This window comes from Berghia stephanieae, chromosome 1 (genome assembly GCF_034508935.2).
Source record: "Berghia stephanieae isolate SIO BIC M18660-M18661 chromosome 1, UCSD_Bste_1.3, whole genome shotgun sequence".
Classification (NCBI taxonomy): domain Eukaryota; kingdom Metazoa; phylum Mollusca; class Gastropoda; order Nudibranchia; family Aeolidiidae; genus Berghia; species Berghia stephanieae.
In genome coordinates, this window is record NC_088360.1 from 62,744,057 (window position 1) to 62,768,247 (window position 24,191).

A 24,191-nucleotide genomic window follows, 5' to 3' on the forward strand; every position below is an offset into this window, starting at 1 on the left:
GGTGAGAGCGTGGCTCTACCGTGTGAGCTATCCACGAACACAAAAAAATATTCGTTTCAAACTCAAAGTCATTTCTAGATCCCTCTCTCACCCACTTCTTGAGACCGCCGATTCGTTCACCACCATCGCGAAGTAATTTTGACCAGCAGTTAAGCTTAATAGCCAATATTCTCATCACAAACATATAACATAGAAACGATTGAGACATTGAGTATGCTCCGGTGTATGGGGTGAATTTTTAATTCAGAAAAGTGAGTGGAGCAGGCACTTATGTTGGTAACAACAAGATATGAAGTGAGTAGAAAAGTGCCAGAAGACAATAGAGAATAAAATTTTTTTTTTTTCGCGGCGGTGGTGGGGTTTGAACCTGCGACCTTATTGGTACGACAACTCCGCCTGGCAGGTGAGAGCGTGGCACTACCGTGTGAGCTATCCACGAACACAAAAAAATATTCGTTTCAAACTCAAAGTCATTTCTAGATCCCTCTCTCACCCACTTCTTGAGACCGCCGATTCTTTCACCACCATCGCGAAGTAATTTTGTCCAGCAGTTAAGCTTAATAGCCAATATTCTCATCACAAACATATAACATAGAAACGATTGAGACATTGAGTATGCTCCGGTGTATGGGGTGAATTTTTAATTCAGAAAAGTGAGTGGAGCAGGCACTTATGTTGGTAACAACAAGATATGAAGTGAGTAGAAAAGTGCCAGAAGACAATAGAGAATAAAAAATTTTTTCGCGGCGGTGGTGGGGTTTGAACCTGCGACCTTATTGGTATGACAACTCCGCCTGGCAGGTGAGAGCGTGGCTCTACCGTGTGAGCTATCCACGAACACAAAAAAAAATATATTCGTTTCAAACTCAAAGTCATTTCTAGATCCCTCTCTCACCCACTTCTTGAGACCGCCGATTCGTTCACCACCATCGCGAAGTAATTTTGACCAGCAGTTAAGCTTAATAGCCAATATTCTCATCACAAACATATAACATAGAAACGATTGAGACATTGAGTATGCTCCGGTGTATGGGGTGAATTTTTAATTCAGAAAAGTGAGTGGAGCAGGCACTTATGTTGGTAACAACAAGATATGAAGTGAGTAGAAAAGTGCCAGAAGACAATAGAGAATAAAAAATTTTTTCTCGGCGGTGGTGGGGTTTGAACCTGCGACCTTATTGGTACGACAACTCCGCCTGGCCTATTGTCTTCTGGCACTTTTCTACTCACTTCATATCTTGTTGTTACCAACATAAGTGCCTGCTCCACTCACTTTTCTGAATTAAAAATTCACCCCATACACCGGAGCATACTCAATGTCTCAATCGTTTCTGTGTTATATGTTTGTGATGAGAATATTGGCTATTAATCTTAACCGCTGGTCAAAATTACTTCGCGATGGTGGTGAACGAATCGGCGGTCTCAAGAAGTGGGTGAGAGAGGGATCTGGAAATGACTTTGAGTTTGAAACGAATATTTTTTTGTGTTCGTGGATAGCTCACACGGTAGAGCCACGCTCTCACCTGCCAGGCGTAGTTGTCGTACCAATAAGGTCGCAGGTTCAAACCCCACCACCGCCGCAAAAAAAAAAAAAATATTCTCTATTGTCTTCTGGCACTTTTCTACTCACTTCATATCTTGTTGTTACCAACATAAGTGCCTGCTCCACTCACTTTTCTGAATTAAAAATTCACCCCATACACCGGAGCATACTCAATGTCTCAATCGTTTCTATGTTATATGTTTGTGATGAGAATATTGGCTATTAAGCTTAACTGCTGGTCAAAATTACTTCGCGATGGTGGTGAACGAATCGGCGGTCTCAAGAAGTGGGTGAGAGAGGGATCTAGAAATGACTTTGAGTTTGAAACGAATATTTTTTTGTGTTCGTGGATAGCTCACACGGGTAGAGCCACGCTCTCACCTGCCAGGCGGAGTTGTCGTACCAATAAGGTCGCAGGTTCAAACCCCACCACCGCCGCGAAAAAAATTTTTATTCTCTATTGTCTTCTGGCACTTTTCTACTCACTTCATATCTTGTTGTTATCTTAAAATTATTACATTTTACGGCTGTTTTAAGTGTTAGTTCTATATAGGACGAGTTTTATTTCACATCCAGAGGATTTCTTGTGACTGTGCTGCTTTTGACGAAATTTATTGGAATTTAAACGATTGATTTAGCGATATGTTAAAGTTTTGTTAAATTTCGCAAGGATTTGAGGCCATTTTTGTTTACGTCTTTCGATTTTAAGGACAAACACAGTGAGCTATTTTAATCTAATTACAACGGTCGACGATGAACATCGAAATGACAACACATAATTATTGTTATAGCTATTCACCCCAACACCTACGAATAATACGACACACAATTAATAATATAATACACCGAATTTATAAATAATGAAAACTTTGAAGTCTTTTGAATTATTTAAGGCATACAGAAAAATAGCAAAAAGAGGAAAGAAAGGTGAAAGGAAACAAAAACAAAACAAAGAGAAGCCAAAGAAAGCATCAAACACAACTCAGTCAAATTAAACTGCAATAGTTAAAATTCTACTAATAACAATGACGGAAGGCAACGGAAAACCACCGTCACTAGCAAACTTTCCCAGGACATCAGCTTGAACGTTTCAAACTGTTGCGAAAAGAAGCAAGCACAATGGCCACGTGGAATATAGATACGTACTTTGAACCATTTAGGAAATTTTGAAAACGTTATTCAAGAAATAAAAAAGTTCCAAATTAACATATTTGGTATCTCAGAAACGAAGTGGAAAGGAGAAATATTAGTTAATGAAGATGATTTTGTGTTTATTATAATATTTGGACCTTGTAATCTGCGCGTCCATTTAGAATATTATGAGTGAAGGTTTCTTCACGATCGGGTTGCTCAATGGGTGTATAATTTTTGAGACTTTTTTGCGGTTTACATGAACGGTGTGGATGGCACACTTTGTCACGGTATAAGTGGCATTTATAAATGACATTTCTAAATGACATTTCTACCTTAAGTCTGTACAGACTTTAGATCATCCTCATCCATTTAATTTTTAAATAAAATCTCAAATAAAACACATTTGTTTCAAATGTAATTAATTGATGATCTGTAGCCAATTGACACCACATGCATTGTGAGTAGAAACGGTCGTCTTGGACGAAATTTGAGTCGTTTTTACTCATTTCTATATTATGCTCTGGATTGTTAATATATTTTTATAGAGCACTGTTTGAACTACACAACATTTATATTCTCAATGATTCACGAACATATGCAGGAATGAAGACATCCACAGACCATAGACTATTAGTTTCAAAGTCCAGGCCAACAGAAAATGTATATAAGCCAAAGCATAAGCATTACAATCAAAATAAATCGATCAAAGACTTAAGCAGTCTAAGAGATGATCTGGTCAAAGAAAATTTCAGAAACACACTCGTTTCGAATTTTTCGTCAAAGAATATAAGGGATGCCTCTAACCCAGCTGAAATTCAACAACACCATGTCCGAAGCGTGCTGATGAGCAGGGGAACAACTGACTGAGAGAAGTAGTACACAAAAACAAGATTACTGTCCAATACTGCATGACTTATCAGAGCAGCAAAAACAACTGAGTCATGACATCAACAGCTGCTCAAATACGGATGCGAAGAACGCAATGAAGAGACAAAGAAATGAAATTATGCATAAAACTAAATTTCAATCAATAGATAATGACAAAAAGAAAATAGATGAGATTGTGACAGAAATAAATAGTACGAGTGACGCTATGAAAATGTTCAATAATAAAAGTACAGCGATGGTGGCTATTTGGTCACATCTTTCGTCGAGAAGATAACATCCCAGCCCAAACTGCAATGACAGAATGTTTCTTTCATGGCAGCAAATATGTAGAGAGACCACGAACATCAATAGTACGGCTATGTGGTCTAGTGGTATGACACTCGCTTTCGGATCGGAAGGTCCTGGGTTCGAGCCTCGCTCGGCGCATAGTTGAGTCCTTGGAGAAGGCTCTTTACTCACATTCTCTCACCGTACTCAGGTGTAAAATGAGTACCTGGCCGTTAACAGCGTTGTCTCTGTCCCAAAAATTTGTAATATCGCCTGACAGGCGTCATGTCTCGTCCTACATGTTATGTGTTGCTGTTGGCCAGGGACCCCTTGTAAAGCGCTTTGAGCACGTTTAGTGGATATTGCGCTATATAAAAAGCTCAAGTTTTTTTGTAACTACCCTGAACAATGATCTCTCTACACATCAGAAATTTCTGGATTCAGATGAGGCCGAATTAATCCATGAAGAACTAAGAAATGCCGCAGTGCCCTCCGTACTAAAGCCACAGCAAGATCTTGACAGCCTCAAAACTATGGCCCAGGATCGTGACCAATGGAAACAATTAATAACATGGATGGAGAGAGCAGCTATACTTATCGATCATCAATTAATTACATTTGAAACAAATGTGATTTAGTTGGGATTTTATTTAAAAATTAAAGGGATGAGGATGATCTAAAGTCTGTACAGAATCACACAATTTTCAGCAAGCTTCATTCGGTCTGCGAGGCTTACTACTATTTATGTATATATATCATCATCATCATCATTGCCTTTTTCACCCTGGGTCAGGGTATAGGTCACAGACAAACAGTTTCCATCCTTCTCTATCCCGAGCAAAAAAAATTACCTCATTCCAGGTCTTACCTCTTCTCTGTATATCAGCTTCTTTAATTAATTCGAAGCTGCTTGTTTGACAAAGACATCATCGGGTCAGCAGAGTCTTTCGGCTTTGTCTGTTGTCTTTCATAAATTCTGTCATTCCAGAAATTCTTCGGTCGCCCAAGCTAAAAAAAATTATTTGGTTTGTCCGTCTGCGTTTCTGTAACGGTTTGAGTTTAACGGAGATGTGTGTGTGTGTGTGTGTGTGTGTGTTTATATATAATATATATATATATATATATATATATATATATATATATATATGTGTGTGTGTGTGTGTGTGTGTGTGTGTTTGTCAAGTAAAGTAAATCACGGACCAAAGTTAAACTCTTTCATAAGATCGGAAAATCTTCTGAACAAAATATAATATGTAACAGTTGTTTTTATTTTGTTTGCGTCTTCTTTTATTAAATTCGTTTGTTTTGTTTTTTTTTTGTGGGTGTATTCTTTGGGGTTTTTTTTTCCTGCTTGTGCTTTGTTTTTGTTTTGTATTTGTTTTTGTTTTGTTTTGTTTTGTTTTTGTTTTTGTTTTTTCTTTTGTTTTTTTGTTTTGTTTTTGTTTTTGTTTTTTTGTTTTTGTTTTTTTTATGTGTGTCATTTTTGCGGATTGTTGTTGATGGTTTTATGAAAGGTGTGGAGGTTGTTTTTCTGTTGAGAGATATTTGAGCCGGGGGGGGGGGGGTTAGTGAGGTTTATCATTCTTTTTTGCGTATTTTAAAGATTTGCATCATACTCATCGTGCTTCACGCCAGTCTCTTGCTTTTTCGCCCGAACAGTTAGAGCTGTCAGATTACTTTTTGAATGCTTTTATATTTTTGGTTTCAGGACCCACACTCCAGTTGTTTGTGAATCCCATGTTAGGACGTAGGCGTGGTGAAATGATTATTAATCTTATTTTCATGATTTTCATAATACATGCTGTTGCTTGCATTTCAACGCCAATAGGTCTTTACTATTTGACTAACAGGACTCAATCAGAAATAATTAGCAATTTGTTAATTTTATTCATCTTGGTCTGACAAATCCGATACCTCACCAGTCATGTAGAATAAGGTTGCCATTTCACAGAGTACGAGTGATTTTTGTCAAATTTGTCAATTATACAATACATGCCATTGCCATATTTAGGCCATCTATCTTAGTTAAGTGACATAATGTTTACAGAATACCTTACACAAGGACTCAATGCCAAGCTAATGGATTCTGACATTTAGCATTAACAGTGATTTGAACCTTATTACCTCATCTTAAAGGCAAAATGACCGGGATGCACTATCACTAATTGACAAACCCTTTTGCACATGATTATGTAATTCTAGTTCTTACGCAGTTCAATGTTGTCTATTTTAATTTACAGGTTGTATTTGCTTTGAATCAGACCTTATCTCGGCATGAACAGTTCCGGGATCTGAAAAGTAAAGTACCATGTTCCAGCGATGCTCTTATTCATCATTACAATTGTGGGGATCTCAACTCTCTAATGTTTAACAGGTACTTAATAGATATCAGGATGCCTGAAGACGTGAATTGTAAAAGATTGAAAAAAAACACAAAAACAACGGCTTCAATATAGAACAATATAAAAAAATGGAACTATGAGACTTAAAATCTGTCCTTAGCCAACAAAAGAACAAGGCAACACCAGACGTAAACGTCTTATGAGTTACATCGTACTAGACGACAAGATGTGTCAATTATTTTTCTGCAGTCTGTCCAGATTTTAAGTGATGTATGATAATGTTTGAAGAATGGTGTTGAGCACAAAGCGTACCGTGATTGGTTCGGGAGGGGGTGGGGGGGGGGGTTCGAAGATGTTATATTCATTTTTGTCCATTTCTTTTTCCAGTCCACAGCGCCTAGCAGCTTAGTATCGCTATTTTTTGTTGGTGGTGTTGTTTATGTTTTTTTAAGCCTTTGCTTTGGTTTGTATTGTTTTCGTTTTTGTTTTGTTTGGCTTTCTTCTGTTTTGCTTTTGATTTCTTTTGGTTTGGTTTGGGTTTTAATGAGGGTTTGTTTTTTTTTTTTGGCGTCCTTCTTCTTTGTTCTTCCGATGTTTTAAAATTGTTTTGTTTGTTGTTCTTTTCTTTGAAGCAGTCAAATCAATTAGTTTCTTATAGTAAATACATTTTGTGAAGATAGAATGTTATAGATATGAATAAAACTATTTTCTAATGCAAAACTAATTATGAAAAGCTCTTTACTATAAGCATTATCCATTTCCACTCAAGGGACACAACCAAGGTTCCTGCTCTCGTCAACGCCTCCCTTCCACCGGAGGAGCTTCACAAGGCCTTGTCTATAGAAGAGTATTTCCAGGAGGAACTCATTGACAAAAGGAATGCCAGGATGGCGGAGAGAGTGGCCTATTTGCTTCGTCAACATCCCAACACAAGTTTTTTCTTTGCTTTTGGGGCGGGTGAGTAGGTTAGAATTACATTGATGATGTTGGTGATGATACAGAAGGAAGTGATGACATGAAGATGACGACGACGACGACGACGATGATGATGATGATGATGATGATGATGATGATGATGATGATGATGATGATGATGATGATAATACATGCCATTTATATCGCGCATTTTCATCGCTCGGTGATGCTCAATGTGCGAAACAATAATACAGTGACATTAGTTTTGTAGAATCTAGTGCAGCGCGTAGACTCCTCGTTGGCTTATAAGTTTTAAAAAATTCAGTAATATACAATGGTGCTTGATCATTAAGGCACTTATAGCACAATACTGCTGATTTGAATTCGATTCTCACTTTAACTGGTAACCAATGCAGCTCATACAAAAGTGGAAACGAGTAGGATGTTCTCTTTTTTCTTAAAATCAATTTAGCAGCCGCATTCTGGATACTTTGCAGGCGTGATATTTTATCGTTGCTTACATTCGAGATTAACGAGTTACAGTAACCTATTTTAGATAGTAAGAAAGATATTATTAGTTTGCATGTTACTTCTCTTGTTAGGAAAGGTCTAACGGACGTAAATCTTTTTAAACCTATTGTCAAACTTCTACATAGAGAATCAAAATGTGCCTGCATAGTCATATGTTGATCTATCATTACCTCGAGGTTTTTCACACACGTTGAGAGGTTTATTTATATTTAGAGTAAACTTCAGAAAATCATCTTTCAAAACACTTTTTCTCCCACACACCATCACATCTGTGTTTTCATTATTTAGCTTTAACTTGTTAATTTCCATCCAGCATTTAACATCTCTAATACAGTCCTCAACACGGATAATCAATGATGGGATATTACAAGAGATATCGCTTACATAGATCTGAGTGTCATCAGCATAGGAATGATACATTTATTTATTTTTTTTAAATATCCGAAAGAGGTTGAGTATAAAGAGTAAATATAACAGGACCAAGGACAGACCCCTGCGGAACGCCGTAATTTAGAGGAAATGTTTCTGATACTGCGCCATCGATCAGAACCGACTGAGATCTTGATGTTAGGTAGGATTTAAACCAACTAAGGGCAGTTTCTCTTATTCCAAAAGTAATTTCTAATCGTTTAATAAGTATCTCATGATCAATGGTGTCAAATGCAGCCGAAAGGTCCAACATAGTCAATAAACAGACATGATTTTTGTCAATACTATGAAGAATATCAATGCATACTTTTAAAAGGGCAGTTTCAGTGCTATGGTGTGATTTATAAGCAGATTGGAAATTTTCACTTAAATTATTTAGATGGATATGATACACACGTCTTTTTAACACAATGCGTTCAAGCACTTTGGATAGATATGGAAGGTTGGAGGTCTGTAATTTTTTCAGTTCTTTACATTTAGATCGGACTTCTTTAATAGCTTTTTAACATTGGCACGTTTAAACGAGTTATTTATAAGTTCAGTTATTGATGGTAACAGAATTCAACACAAGTCTTAAGAATACCAGTTGGAATGGGGTATACTAAGTCACAATATTTTGATGGGCTATCTAAAATGGCTGACTTCACTTCATCCTCAGTGGCTGGATCGAAAACATCTAGTGGCGTTCCGTGGAATGGCTCAAAGCTCGGTGACGATGATGATGATGTATTGTCTAAGTTTTCCCTAATAGATTTTATCTTATCGTGAAAATAGTTGGCGAAATTTTGAACTACTTCGGCGTTATTTCTAGATGCTGGAAGGGGTGTAGATTTCTTACTGCCAAGAAGGTCGTTTGCGGTGGGAAACAATTCTTTGCAAGATTTAATTCTTTGAAATTTTTCGTTGTAGTTGGCCTTTTTTGCACGTGTGATGGCGTTATAAAGAGCCGACCTAGCTGCTTTGTAGGTATCCTTAAATACCGTTAGGCCACTCTTTCGCCATTTCCTTTCAGTCCGTCTTTTTTTTCTCTTTAATTCCTTTATCTCGGAATTGAACTATTGAGAATGTGGTCGATTCGATACGACCCGACGTTGTGGCGGTGCCTCACGGTCAATAGTAGACCGCAATACTTTGTTGTAGTCGTTTATATTTTTAATCTCATTTACGACGTCACGAATGTTATCTTGTAAAACACTTATATTAATTTGTCGATAATTCCTTGTTGTTATGTTTCGTATCGGGAGATCAACTTTCTTTAATGGGAAATCCACAAAAAAGCTTTGTGATCGGATATCGCTTGGTCAACAACTTCGGTCTTTCTTATTATATGACTTGACACAGGGGAGATGACCCAATCAATTATGTTGCCTGCTTGGTGTGTTGTCTCGGTGATGTGCTGGTGTTAATCGTTGTCCTGTAGGATTTTCTTGATTTTGGTGACTGTCGGAGAAGTGGAATGATGGTGATGATGATGATGATGTTGATGATGCGATGATGATGATGATGATGATGATGATGATGATGATGATGATGATGATGATGATGATGATAATGAAGATGATGATGATGATGATGATGATGATGATGATGATGATGATGATGATGATGATGATGATGATGGTGATTATGATGATGATGATGATGACGACGATGATGATGACATTGACGAAGACGACAATGATGATGATTTTAGTATTGTCATCTTTTTCTGTTAACCAATCTTCCTCACTAAATGTTGATATGTACATAGTCAAGAGACGATTGAAAAACTCCAGGCCTGTCTTGAATTAACGAACTGGGATGTGTTTAAGGACAGTTCATCAATAATCAATGAATGTGTAGACATTATTTAATCTTACAGTTTTTCTGTCGTGATCTCTGTATTGAAAAGATAATTATAATATTTTTCCAAGCAAGCCCACTGTTTGTTGATTTTTCTTCAGCTTTTAATTCCATAACATCTAATGTATTTTTAAATATCCCTCACTCCATGAATGCACCACTATATCTGTTTGAGAGTCCCCTGTATGTAAAAATGGGGTATACAATTTCTTCAAAAAGAACATTATCAAATGGAAGTCCACAGGGTCGTGTTAACTCTCATCTGTTATACGATGGTTTAACAATCAACGATAATGGTCGTGTTATAAAGTATGGAGATGATGCTTCAATATTATTGCCTTTATCTTTAGAAAACAATCAACTAGAAAGAGACTTTTCAACAAACTGAATATTTCAAAATATGGATTCATGTACATTGTTTACGACTAAATGTGACTAGAACAAAAGAATAAATATTTATGAACAAGAAATCTAAGGAAATTGAGATCTTTTGAGGTTAGCGTGAAGACGATGGTTCAATTGTATAATTCGGTGTTGCTGAATTGTTTGGAATGAATGTCTGTTATGAGGGTTGTTGAGTCGGGGAAAACTCAAAAAAAAATATTAAAAGAATAGTGAAGGAAGCAAGAGCGATTCAGTTACTTAGCATTGAAGATATCGACACAGAAATTATGTGTATGAAAGAATTAGTAATTATTGAAAATGAAAGACACACTTCAAAGGTAAAATACACGCTGTCCCTTATTGTAAACTTTAGAAAGATATAAGTGACGAATAAATAGTTGAGTAAAAGTTGAGTATAATATTATTTCACTTTATCTAAGCCAATGTACGGATACCTATATATAGATTATATGCACCATCATTGTTACTTCAGCTAAATCCGAATTAGATGTTTGTGGATATATAAAGAGAATAAAAGAGGATATTGTAAGAGACTTTTTAAAAAATGTATTTTTATCTTTGTGAAGGAGAGAGGGAGTAATTAAGAGATGAGAAAGGGAAGGGACAGACATATATATATATATATATATATATAATATATATATATATATATATATGAGTGTTGGTGGGTACTCGTAGGTACGAAAGTGCTCGATAATGATTGTTAGAGCTAATATAGAATATAAATTGTCACTCACACGTTTTGCCGAGACCATTCGTTTCTGTGTCTCTTTACACGTCCTCAGTCGGCGTAATCCTTAATAATGTCCGAAGAAAAAATTCTTACTCCAAACGAATTGCTTGTTTTTGGTTTCGTTGTGTAGTGGTGATTAGTGTTGATGTGTATTGTCATTGTTGTGGTGTGCTCTCATTGCTTATATTATGAGTGTGTGTGTGTGTGTGTGTATGTGTGTAGGTGTGTTGTGTGTGGTGTGTATATGTGTGTGTGATATTGTTGTGGAATGTGGTTGCGTGGCGAGGCGGGGGGGGGGGAGGCGGGGGGGGGGGGAGGCCGGGGGGGGGAGGGGGAAGGAGGGGTATAATGGGGTCGGGAAGGGGGGGGGGGGAAGGGGGGGGGAGGGTTATTTGACCTTTTGCGTTTTGAGCTTGAATTTGTTAGAGTGTCTGTACATTGCCATCAGTTCTGATCTTTTGTTTAAGGAGCTATTGTTTCTGTAGTTGTGTAATAATATTTCCATTTTCTCTTTCAGGCATAAATTGCATTTTCTAGCACCGCTTCTGTAGGTCTGCTTTGCCTGACGACCTCCCAGGTTATTGTTGGTGTTTTATTAGTGTTTATTTGTTCCCAATAGTGCATTGTTAATTTGGTGCTTTTTGCTTTGTTTTCATGTGTTATGGAGGCTTTGTGATTGTTGTATCGTGTTTTGAATGGGGTTTCTGTGCTGCCGATGTATTGTGCTGCGGTGTTATCAGTGGTTATGGTGGCTTTGTAGACTATGGCGCTTTTTTGGCAGTTTCCTTTTAGAGGGCAATTGTCTTTCTTTCTGCAGTTGCAGTTGTCTTTATTTGTATTGATGTTGTTGGGTTCGGATATGATTTGTCTGTTGTCGTTGGTAATGATCTGTTTCATGTTTTGTGCACAGCTGTAGCTTATCGTGACGTTGTTTCTGTTGATTATTTTGTGCAGACGATGGTTCTTCGGGAAGTGTTTATCGATGAGTGGAAGGAACTGCTTGCCGATATTTGAAGTGATTGCGTTGTTGAACGGCGGGTTGAACCATATTATATTCCTTTTTCCGTTTTGTTTTGGTGTTGTGGCGTGTGTTAAATTTTTGTCTTTCAGTTTTGAGGTGTGTCCGCTCTGTTTGAGTGCCATTTCGTAGTCTTGTTTTGTTTCGTTGAATATGTTTTCATTTGCATAGAGGTTGTTTAGCCGTTGTTCTATCATAGTGGATATTTGTTTTATTATCGTAGGTGGGTGGTTGGAGTGTTTGTGGATGTACCATGGGGCGCTGTTGGGTTTCTTGTATGGTCTATACGTGTTAGTTTTGAGGCAGAAGGTTGTGTCCAGGAAATCAACTTGGTGTAGGTTACTTTCTAGTGTGATTTTGAGGTCGAGATCCTTGAATAATTTTATGAGTTTTTTCTTCATTCTTTCAATGTTGGATTTTGATGTTGTGGTGTGTGTTCCTAGTCCGTCGTCCCTGTAGAGGCCGAAGTTTATGTTAGGCAGTTGGACCTTGATCTGGTGTGTGATGTAGAGGCCCACTAGTTGCACACTTCTGCTCCGTCGTATGCACCCATGGTGACGTCAAATTGGCCTTTTTTCTTGGTCCAGATTTCTCCGTTGTGGAAGAGGAGCGACCGTCTTGCGTGTTTGATTATGTTTATGGTGTTTTGGTCGATGTCGGTGTGCTCTGTTGCGAATGTGATGGCTCTGGTGAATGTTTTTTCTGTTATACTGGCGTAAAAATCAGAGATATCAAGCTGTATGAATTGTAGGTTGCGTTTGTTGGTGAGGGTTTTAAACCATTTGATGACTGCTTGTGTGTTCGTCCATTGTTGTATGTCTGTGTTTTTTCTGATTGTGTTGTTGATTTCTTGGAGGTAGTGCTTGCTTATAATACCTTATAAGCAATGAGAGCACACCACAACAATGCCAATACACATCAACACTAATCACCACTAAACAACGAAACCAAGAACAAGCAATTCGTTTGGAGTAAGAATTTTTTCTTCGGACATTATTAAGGATTACGCCGACTGAGGACGTGTAAAGAGACACAGAAACGAATCGAGAGAGAGAGAGAGAGAGAGAGAGAGTGTGTGTGTGTGTGTGTGTGTGTGTGCGTGTGAGAGAGAGAGTTAGAGAGCGAGATAAGAGAGAAAGAGAAAGAGAGAGATAGAGAGAGAGAGATGATAGATTGATGGAGAAATAAATAGATAGATGGAGTGAGAGAGAGAGAGAGAGAGAGAGAGAGAGAAGTATGTACTATTTTGACATTACTATTTATAACAATATTGAGATGAGAGAATGTAGAGTAGTGAGAGAGAGAGGGACGGTAAGAGAGAGAAGGGGGGGGGGGGGTGATTGTATATTTTGAAAAGTACACTGTATGTAATGTAGTATTTAACACTTGTGTGATAGACTATTTGTAACACTGTGTGGATCGTCTGAAATGGACTATAAAGATTTATTATTATTTTTAAGAACGCCTCTGTCAAGTAAAGAAGCGATTTCCCTTTTCACTTCATCTTTCAGCGCATGGTAATGCGACCTGGCTTTACGCTGGCATCTACTGTTAACATTGATGTACCCAAATCACCAATGTTTTTGGTACTATCATTTTTCGTGATGTGATTATTTGTGGACACCATGCTTGCAATGTAATATTCTTTGTTTAACTGTTATCAGGCCAAATTCATTTGATGTTTGCAAGCTTATAAGACAAGAAACGTGGTTATTAACGACGGTGATATGATGCTTTAACATCACCGTTTTTTTTTATTTGTTACCGACAAGGTAGCCTCACCTTTTGGTCTCATTTCTGTTTTCCACAAGCTTTTGCTGTGTTTTTTTTTCGTCTGTTTTTTTTTCACAAAAATCCTGGCATGTGATGTTGACTTCGGCACCAGTATCAACCTAAAATAAAACATCAATGTCATTAATTTTCAGCAGTTCTGTTAATCACTCTTTGTTTGTCCTCATAGCATTCAATCATTCCTCTGAAATGGTACTGTTGCCATCACCATTAGGTTCTCCTCTTGTCATTTTGACATTTCTTTTTACATCTAACGGCAAAATGATTTCTGTTCCATGCCAAACACTTTTCTTTTGCGTTTTCGTGATCCCTAGCGCAAAAGCTGCAATTTTTAATCATCCTTTTATTTCCTTACTGCGAGTCTCATCTGTCCGCCTCGCAGGCATTAATCGATTGTTCTTTTCAGGGTTAGATCGCTCTCTCTTATTAGCTTTTCCTGTAATTTGGCATTGACTGAAAACACAATTTTGTCCCTAATCATTCATTTCCCTTGAAATTGTATTTCTTTGCCTTTGCCTTTAGATCTGTGAGGAATGCATCAAATGGTGAGATCATATTTGCGTTCCAGAATCGAAATGTCTCAATAACTTCATTGTTCAGCGGATTTTTGTATTCTTGGAGTTTGTTGAGAACAAGTTCTGGGTTGTTTCTATCCTGATCATTGTCAAACGTAAATTGATCAAATTCTTCTACTGCTTACTGTCCTCAGCACTGTAAGAGTATTGCTGTTTGAGTTTTATTATCGTTCTCATTGCCATTTTTATTATTATTATCATTATTACTACTATTATTGTCACCATCATGATCATCATCATCATCATTATTCATCCTTGATCAATGCCTTTTATTCCAGGCCATTTCTTAGGGAACGAGACTGTGATAGATAGATTACGGAGGACAGGAATGGACATTGTCTACACCGAACCAGGGGATAAAATCACAAGGTGAGATCTTTTCTTTAAAAGCAAGATATTGGTCATCCTTGATCAATGCCTTTTATTCCAGGCCATTTCTTAGGGAACGAGACTGTGATAGATAGATTACGGAGGACAGGAATGGACATTGTCTACACCGAACCAGGGGATAAAATCACAAGGTGAGATCTTTTCTTTAAAAGCAAGATATTGGTCAGTAGCCCTTTGTACATGTCTATTTTGTTGGTCATGCGTTATGTTTTGCCGTTCTGTACGACGTAGATCAAATCCCATCCTTCATATTTTTAAAAAAGTATCACGAGATGCCGTCGCCTTGGCCGTAAACTTGCTCTATCTAATAGGTTAAAAAATGATGGTCACTTTGATGCACGACGAATCCATGGATGATTTGAACGAAGTACTCTGAAAAAATGTGGCCAGAAAACTCGTCCCGATCGATTAGACTGACCTTCATCTTGACAAAAACTCTCAAAGCTGGGATTCCGTGAAGTCTCAGGTTTGAGAGTTTTGCCAAGATGATGGTCATTTTAATCAGTCGATAATTGAAGGTCAATTTTCTGGCCAAAATGTTTAATGCACGTTTGTTTTATCAGAGTATGATATTGTTTACTGTTTAGAGATAGTTCTATTTGTCACGTTATGTTTGTAATTGATCTGTATCTGTACTGTTCTGTCTAACTCTTTGTGTTTTAATTCCTTTCCAGATCATGTCAATTTACATGTTGAATAAAGCCTATATTTTGTATGGCAATCATTCCAGCTACTTTCTAGATTCACAACAATTTAGTCAACATTTTACATGGAACGATTCCTTTGATCTGAGCGGTTCACCGCTGAACCCAATACGCCTGATGCATCAAAGCAATGGAATCACTGGCTCTGTACATTCAACAACTTTCTTTCTTCGTTACCCGAACAGGCGACTGACAACAAACTCAATCTGCTCGTCAATTTCGTCGATCCTGTCGTCTACGAACATATTGATGATTGTACTACATTTGATTCAGTTGTTAACGTTCTGAAGAACATATATACGTGAAACCAAAGAACGAAATATTCGCGAGACACGTCTTGGCTACTACAAAGCAAGAACCAGGTCAATCCCTCGATCAGTTCCTTCAAAAGTTGAAGAGACTTGCCAAAGAATGTGATTTTAAAGCTGTGACTGCTGATAAGAACAGGGATGACTTTATCCGAGATGCTTTCATTTGTGGCCTCTCCTCTAACCAGATCAGGCAGCGACTCCTCGAGAATAAGACAATCGAACTTATGGCCGCTAATGAACAGGCTCGATCCTTGGAGATGAATGGAAAACACTATCAGAACTACTTGACTCATTCAATGCTGCAGTCACAAACTCAAAATGCTTTTTCTGCGGGTACCTACGACATCCTCGATCAAAATGCCCTGCTAGAGAGGCGCTGTGTAAAATTTGTGGAAAAAAGGGCATTTTCAAAAGGTATGCCTGTCGAAAAGTAAAAACGAATATGCATCTGCGGCAGACCCGATTGCACTCAGTTCAGCCTTTTCAGCCGTGGCTCTACAGACCTGTTATAGTCGTGAAATTGTTTAACAAGCCCATTAAAGCGTTGATAGACACTGGAAGATCCGAGAGTTTTATTTCAACAGAGATCGCACAAAGTCTCCAGTTGAAGATTTTCAATTCAAAGAAAGAAATCTCCATGGCGTCTACTAATCTTTCCAGTACAACCAAGGGTCATTGTTTTGTCTCTTTGGAATACCATGGGCGTTTCTATGAGAGTGTGAAATTTTCGAATCCTGTCAGGGTTGTGTTCGGACTTGATTTTAGGTCATGACTTTCTTGAACAGCATGATGGAGTTCAATCAATTATTCTTCAAAAGTTCAAAGCATACTTTCTCCATTTGTAATCTCACTGCTGCAAAAATCGAACCTGTTTCTCTTTTCAAGAATCTTCTTCCAGAAGTCAGACCTATTGCAACAAAATCTAGACAATTTTCATTACCAGACAAGCAATTCATTGACTGATGTTCAGAAACTTCTTGACGAGGATGTGATCGCACCATCCGGTTCTCCATGGCGAGCGCAGGTATTGATGACAACTAACGAGCGAGACAAGAAAAGCATGGTTGTGGACTATAGTCAGACCATCAATCGCTTCACTCTGCTCGATGCATATCCACTTCCAAACATTAATGAAATGATTGAAACATTTTCAAACTACAGTGTCTATAGCACCCTCGATTTGCAAAGGGCTTACCACCAGATCCCAATAAAAAACGAGGAGAAACTGTATACGGCTTTTGAGGACAGTGGAAATCTCTACCAATTCAAGCGAATTCACGAACACTCCGTTCATTGATTCCATTATTCGAGATGAGAAACTTAATGACACGTTTGCTTACTTAGACAATGTGACAATCTGTGACAGAAATCAACAAGAGCATGATGAAAACCTTGTGAAAATTCTCTGGGGTGCCTAAGAAAATAATATAACATTCAATGAAAGTAAGACTATCCAATCTGTTAGACAAATCAAGTTGCTTGGATTCCAAGTGTCCAAAGGTTGCATTCAGCCAGACCCTGACCGATTACGGCCACTGACAGAACTTTCAGATCCTCACAATATCAAATCTCAACAGAGAGTGATTGGAATGTTTGAATACTACTCATCCAGGATCCCTCATTTCTCGGATAAAATACACCCACTGGTCCAAAATGCCATATTTCCATTGTTAGTAAAGGCCAAGTACTCCTTTGATCGTTTGAAAAAGGATATTGAAAACGCTGCTATCGTGACAATTGACCACAACGCTCCTCTAATTGTAGAAACTGACGCTTCTGAAATTGCAATCGCAGCAACACTAAATCAAGGTGGACGTACTCTGGCTTTCTTTTCAAGAACTCTGAACCACAGTGAAAAAAAGCATTCTTCTGTTGAAAAAGAGGCTTACGCTATTGTAAAAGCCCTTCGGAAGTGGAGGCACTATCTTCTTGGGAAGCATTTCAAACGTGTGACAGATCAGAAAAGCGTTGCCTTTATGTACGAAAATTCTGCAAAAGGAAAAGTGAAGAATGATAAAATCCAAAGATGGAAGATTGAACTGTCAAGCTACATTATGACGTTGTGTATCGACCTGGAACAGACAATTTGGCGACTGACGCATTTTCAAGGGAGTTCTGCTCATCTACTGGTTCAGAATTAGAAACTTTCAAAAGCCTTCACAACTCACTCTGCCACCCTAGAATTGCAAGAATGAACCATTTTGTCAGGTCGAAGAATCTCCCCTATTCCGTGGATGAAATACGAACAATCTGCAACAACTGTAAAGTTTGTCGTGAGCTAAAACTTCATTCTACAAACCGCAGAACCCCAAAATGGTCAAAGCAACTCAACCATTCGAGCGTTTGAGTGTGGATTTCCAGGGTCCCTTGCCATCGTCATCGTCCAAAAATCGGTATCTGCTAACAGTTGTTGATGAATATTCTCGCTTCCCTTTTTGCGTTCCCATGCTCCGATATGAGTTCATCAACTATCATCAAGGGCTTGTGTCAATTGTTCTCGTGGTTTGGAATGCCTATTTTAATACATTCTGACAGAGGTGCTATACGCTAACTTCATGTCAAGTGAGCTTCACGATTTCTTGTGCAAAAGGGTATCGCCTCAAACCGAACGACCCCATACAATCCACGGGGAAATGGACAAGTAGAACGTCAGAATGGAACCCTTTAGCCCTGAGATCACGTGGTTTGTATGGTAGTCAATTGGAGTCAGTGCTTCTTGACTCTCTCCATTCAATTAGATCACTCTTATGCACTGCGACAAATGAGACTCCTCATGAACGAATCTTCCGCTACAATAGAAAGTCAAGCACTGGTACAAGACATCCTAGCTGGCTGACTACTCCAGGAACTGTTTTCATGAGGCGTCACGTAAGAGCCTCTAAATACGAACCATTGGTGGACGAAGTGGAACTGTTGGACGCTAATCCGCTCTATGCCTACGTCAGACTTCCTGATGGCAAAGAAAGTACTGTGGCTTTGCATCACTTAGCCCCTGCTGGTGAAATGACTATTGCCCAACCCTCCAATGAACCATCACCAATGGCGTTTGACAACACGAGCGTAACTCCACCTTTTCAACCTGTTCAAAAAAATGTGGGAAACGATCTTCTACCTGAAACTGTCCCTGATGTATAAACTGTGGAAGCGGTCGAAGTGCAAAAATCTGCCTTGGACGAAAATCAGTCTCTGTTCCTAACAGTCCTAATGAGCATTCTACACAAAACGAATCCCGTTCAAACTCCAGAAGAAGTGGCTTCATTTGGACGAGACCATACAGTTTACGAAATAGAGAGACATAATTTAAAATCTCTTGCCACATGCAAAGGGGGAAGAATGTCATGATATTGTTTACTGTTTAGAGATAGCTCTATTTCTCACTTTATGTTTGTAATTGATCTGTATCTGTACTGTTCTGTCTAACTCTTTGTGTTTTAATTTCTTTCCAGATCATGTCTATTTCAGTGTTGAATAAAGCCTATATTTTGCATGGCAATCATTCGAGCTACTTTCTAGATTCGAGCTACTTTCTAGATTCACAACAGAAGTATAGTGGACAACTGCGAAAGACGCATCGTTTTAGGCTGTAAACTGAGTGCATTCAAGTTACTCTCCTGTTCGTGAATAATTAGTGTGTCATAGACACTTTACATTTCTGTAATATACTCATAACAAACACATGTTTAATACGTTTATATTACTATTCAAGCATTTATTTATTAACAACTGATCATCCAAAGGTGTTCTAAAAACAATAACAAAGAAACTCCGTGTGTTGTTTCACTTTGTTGGCAGGAAATTGAAAGTAGCGTTAATTCGTGATAAAACTTTCGCGTTCGATTCCTGTACGGGCAACTAAAACGAGTGAGTAGCACTCACTTTGTTATGATAAAACAAGAGACCGACTGAGAGGAAAGGTCAAATGGAGGGCAGGACGTATCGGAATGGAAATTTAATGCACTCAGTTTACAGCCTAAGTTGACCACAGGGTGATAGTTATAATAAAGGGGGATAAGAGACTAAATGTAAATATATTATAGATAGAATACATCAAAGGACAACAACATCATCAATAATCACTCGTGTTGCGAAATGAAATGAACAGGAAATAAGACAAAAATACTTAGATTTGGGTTCCAAAATTGGTGCCCAGGTTATACTGCCGTACACAAAACGGTTTCTTTTCAAAGAAACATATTGACTTTTTATTTTAAAAAGGACGCCCACTTTGTCAAAATTACTTTAACATGATACTTCTTTTTTCATAAACAAGTCTTGGTTTAAATTATTTTGGACGACTTAGGGAACATTTGAATTCATCTTTATACGAGATGTTTTAGTCGTAATGCAGTGTAGAACAATGCGTTTTCTAATTTATCAACTTGGTATAATGAAAATTGAATAGGTAAATTGAAGAGAAATATTATAAAAAAAATTATTATTTAAAAAGAACTGTTTTCTCACATTTCTATGTAAATTTACTTTCATATTTGCGACCCGGATGTTTACTTTTACTCTTACGTATCCTCTTGGTGCTTGATCAGCACATAAGGCTGACACTGTGAAACGTCATTTTCACGGTTGGCCATGTTTGTCATCTGTCCCCAAGAACAACCATTAGCTTTCATTTCTCGTACCAGGTCTCCAGCGAGTGGCCGCTTCTTCTTGTTCCCCTTGGGGGGGGGGGGGCATCTGAGGGAATGGCACATGTCTGGTCCATATCCTCCTTCTCCTCTTTACAGCTTCAGATACTGGTTCAATTTGTGTGCATTTAGCCAGTTCTTTGTTGGTAATAACTTTTGGCCAAAATATCCTCAGGATCCTTCTTAGGATTTGTTTTGGAATGCATTTAGTTTGTTGGAGATGGTGCCTTTCAGTTTCCATGATTCAGACCCATAAAAGAGAACAGATAGAACATTTGTTTTTAAGAGACCTAGCCTTATTTTGGTAATGATTTTCCTTGATTTCCAGATATTTCTGAGCATTCCAAAGGCTCTTCTTGCTTTCGTTTGTCTATCTTTGATTTCATCTTCCGAATTCCCATTTTGACTAATCCTAAACTAAAATGACACTCCGGGGAATGAGATCTCGCAAACCTTAATGATCTAACACACATTTACAACCCCAAAGACAAACCCTCAAACAGCTAAACCCTGAAGCTCGTCAAACAAAATCAGACCCACAGATTGCAGCCGACAAATTGTCAAAGAAATTAAACAACGAGGACAACACATGCCAAACCATCAATTTGAAAAAGAAATAAGAAAAGAATATCAAAAGACCCTGAAAACTTTGACTAACCATAGCATGTTTTTAAGTATCCCAATAACCAGTAATGAAATGAAAGGAGCTATAAAGAAAATTAAAAAATGGCAAAGCTGCTGGCATTGATGGAATATACCCCGACATGATTACTATCTTTGGACCAGAAACAATGCAAATACTGTGACAGACAACCTGCTGCCTAGGTAGGTGAAATGATTCACATCCTCAATGCTTTGGTTATATTTAGAATTTTTGTTTGAATTAGAATTCATCATCATCATTTTGGTCTTTTCAACATTTGTATATGGGCCTAGCTTAAGAGCATTGTTGGCAACCAGTATTGTTGTGATTGTACATCTGTGAAATTGTGGGTGAGGAGTACAATGGCAATGTCGTCTGCAAAGTCGAGATCGTCCAATGTCTAGGACATTTATGTCCAGCTGAGTCCGGTTTTCTTGTTGTCCACTGATTCCTTCATGATCCAGTCGACTGCGAGGCAGAAAAGAAAAGGGGATAAAATGCAGCCTTGCTTCACCCCTGTGTCAATGTTAAAACCTTCTGTTGCTTTTTTCCCATAAATTACCTTGGCAGGGAAGTTTTTATTGAGCATCTGAATAATGTTAAACAATTTTGTAGGAATGCAATAATGCCGTAGAATACTGCAGAGAGCTGTCCTGTGGACACTATGGAAGGCTTTCTCAAAGTCTATGAAGTTTGAAAATAAGGGTGAATTCCATTTCTGCGATTGATCGAATATCTGTCTTAGGGTGAAGATATGGTCGGAGTATGAGCGAACCTTTCGGAATCCTGCTTGCTGTTTTCTGAGCTTCGTTTCTTTTACTAAATTTATGCGTTTCAAAATAAATTATTCTGCGAAATATTTTACTTGTGATTGAGAGCAACATGATACTTTGCCAATTTCCTCAATCAGACCGATCTCCCTTTTTGGGCAGTTTGACAATTAATCCAACTCTCCATTCTGTTGGTAGTTCTTCTGATTTCCAGAATTCTGAGAATATCTTTTGCAAGATTTGGGGAGTGATTTCCTTTTCTATTTTCAATATTTCGGCTGCCACTCGGTCCTCTTTCTCCATTGTTGGGAATTCTGTATTGATTTGTAGATCTATTAGTGCAGGTCAGATGTTTGTACGTAGTCTTGGTGGTGCTCTGTTCAATACAGTTTCAAATTCGCTCCATTTGCTTTAATTTTCCGGGTAGTAAATTTCCTCTGAGGTAGATCCTAATTCGGGAAGTTTTTTGACAGCATTTTATATGTCTGGTACCGCGTTCTCATATCTTGTCTATGGTTTGCTTTCTCGGCTCTATCTGTAATCATGTCATAATAGGTTTTCTCGTCCTGTCGTACTGGTTTTTGGTGCTTTTTGATACTCTTCTTTTAGGCGACCTCGAATTCTTTGAGACTTCGTTTTCAATAGTTTTTCTTTCGTCTGCTTCGTTTCTCCAATCAGTTTCCAAGATTATTCTGCTATTCATTGTCCAATTTTCTTTTTGGCCGGTTCTAGTACTTTCTGGCTTACCTCTAATAATCTGTGATTGAATTGTGTATTCAGTTCTTGGTTTGTAACACTTGATAGCTCGAGTTTGAATTGTCGTGCAATATGAGGAACTTGTAGTTTTCCTGTATCAAATTTTCCTTTTCTTTCAGATACTATCTTTGTATTTCGCAATTTCTCGTGCAAACTTTGCGTTTAGGTCACCAAGCACTTTCAGTACATCATGCTTTGGAGTCTCTTGTACTGTTTGATAAAGTTTATCATAAACGCTTTATTTCTCGTACTCTCTAGTCTTCTTGTGCGGCGTAACAGACAATTACTTTCAATTTAGCATATTTTGAGTTTAATCTTGCCTTGAGCAATCGTTCTCTAATGGGCTTCCATTCTAGTAGTCTTTCTTGCTTTTTTAGTAACGCCTTAAAAAGCAGTTTATCTTCTCTTCCTGAATAAATAATTGTATGCTCTGTTGCAAGATATCTATGGCCATTGCCAACCTACCGTGACTCGCATATATTGCCATCATGTCCAGTTGATATTTCTTCATTTCATTTGTGGCCTGTGCTAGCTTGCTCGTTTGGTAGAGTGTCCTAACATTCCAGGTTCCCAGTAGAATGCTTTGTTTGGGTCGAAGAAGAGACAATGATGTCTGGTTGCTGGCTTCCTCTAGGATTTAAACACCAATCATCATACAGTGCTCTGGGTCGCAGGTTCCGTCTATTTGTGAACTGCCGATCCAGACGTCTGTGGTATTGCTCCTCTTCTACCTTTTTTATCGTTCTTTGTTCCTGTGTCAGTGTCTGTAACAATGTTGTTGTTTTTTTCTGAGATCTGGTCATTAGCCCTATGTTCAACCCCCAGACTTGGAGGGCCAGGATTATTTAGAGATTCACTCCTAGAATGGCTGCCTTTCAGGTGTGCCCATTTTTTGCTTATTTAGAGTGGCCTTCTCTTTGACGATTGCCAACCAAGGTTGATGAAGTTAATCTCTTCTGTTTGTGCTGTAACCCTAGCACATGGTAGCTGATGGGTACTGAGCCCTGCCAAAGAGACTCCCATGATTGGTTCCGGGCTGAACAGCTACCCCCTATCCGCCACTTGGAGACCCACCGGGTTAGAGTGTTTGCCTTCTCCTGTTGCGTGACTATCCCTTCTGGAATTGTGCTTTTGTCAGATTACAGCAATCGTGTCATATATAAAGAAACTCATTTTGAAACTGCCCGTAAGCGTGCTCAATCCAAAAGGTTTTAAAATGATGCTTTGATCCCCGACGAATCCACGGACAATTTGACCGAAGTGCATATAGACGTCTACTGCAGTACTTTGTTGGAAATTTTGGCCAGAAAACTCGTTCCAATCGAATAAAATGACGTTCATGTTGTAACAATGACTATGAAAATTTTGGTTTTCTATTTTTGTAGGAAATACTACTCTTAAATCAAAGCCCTATCTCCACTGAGTAAAAATCGTTTTGAATTTTGAAAATCCCTTAATATATAACAAATTTATGCAGTTTCAAAGATGTCATTTATTTGGATGACTCACAAAGAGAAAAAAATACGGAAAATATGTGACGCTTTTTCTGCGTTTTATTCTGGTT

The 24,191-nt window shown here is 38.2% G+C and overlaps 1 protein-coding gene across 3 annotated transcripts in view; it reads left to right on the forward strand.

Moving 5' to 3' along the window:
- LOC144979021 (metalloprotease TIKI1-like) overlaps nucleotides 1–24,191 on the forward strand; it is a 316,998-nt gene that overhangs the window by 170,633 nt on the left and 122,174 nt on the right. For all 3 annotated transcript variants that reach the window (XM_078925638.1, XM_078925643.1, XM_078925646.1), the window contains exons 5-7: nucleotides 6,073–6,206; nucleotides 6,944–7,131; nucleotides 14,844–14,934. In XM_078925638.1, the coding sequence (XP_078781764.1) occupies nucleotides 6,073–6,206; nucleotides 6,944–7,131; nucleotides 14,844–14,934 (413 nt within the window). The remainder of the gene's footprint in view (nucleotides 1–6,072; nucleotides 6,207–6,943; nucleotides 7,132–14,843; nucleotides 14,935–24,191) is intronic.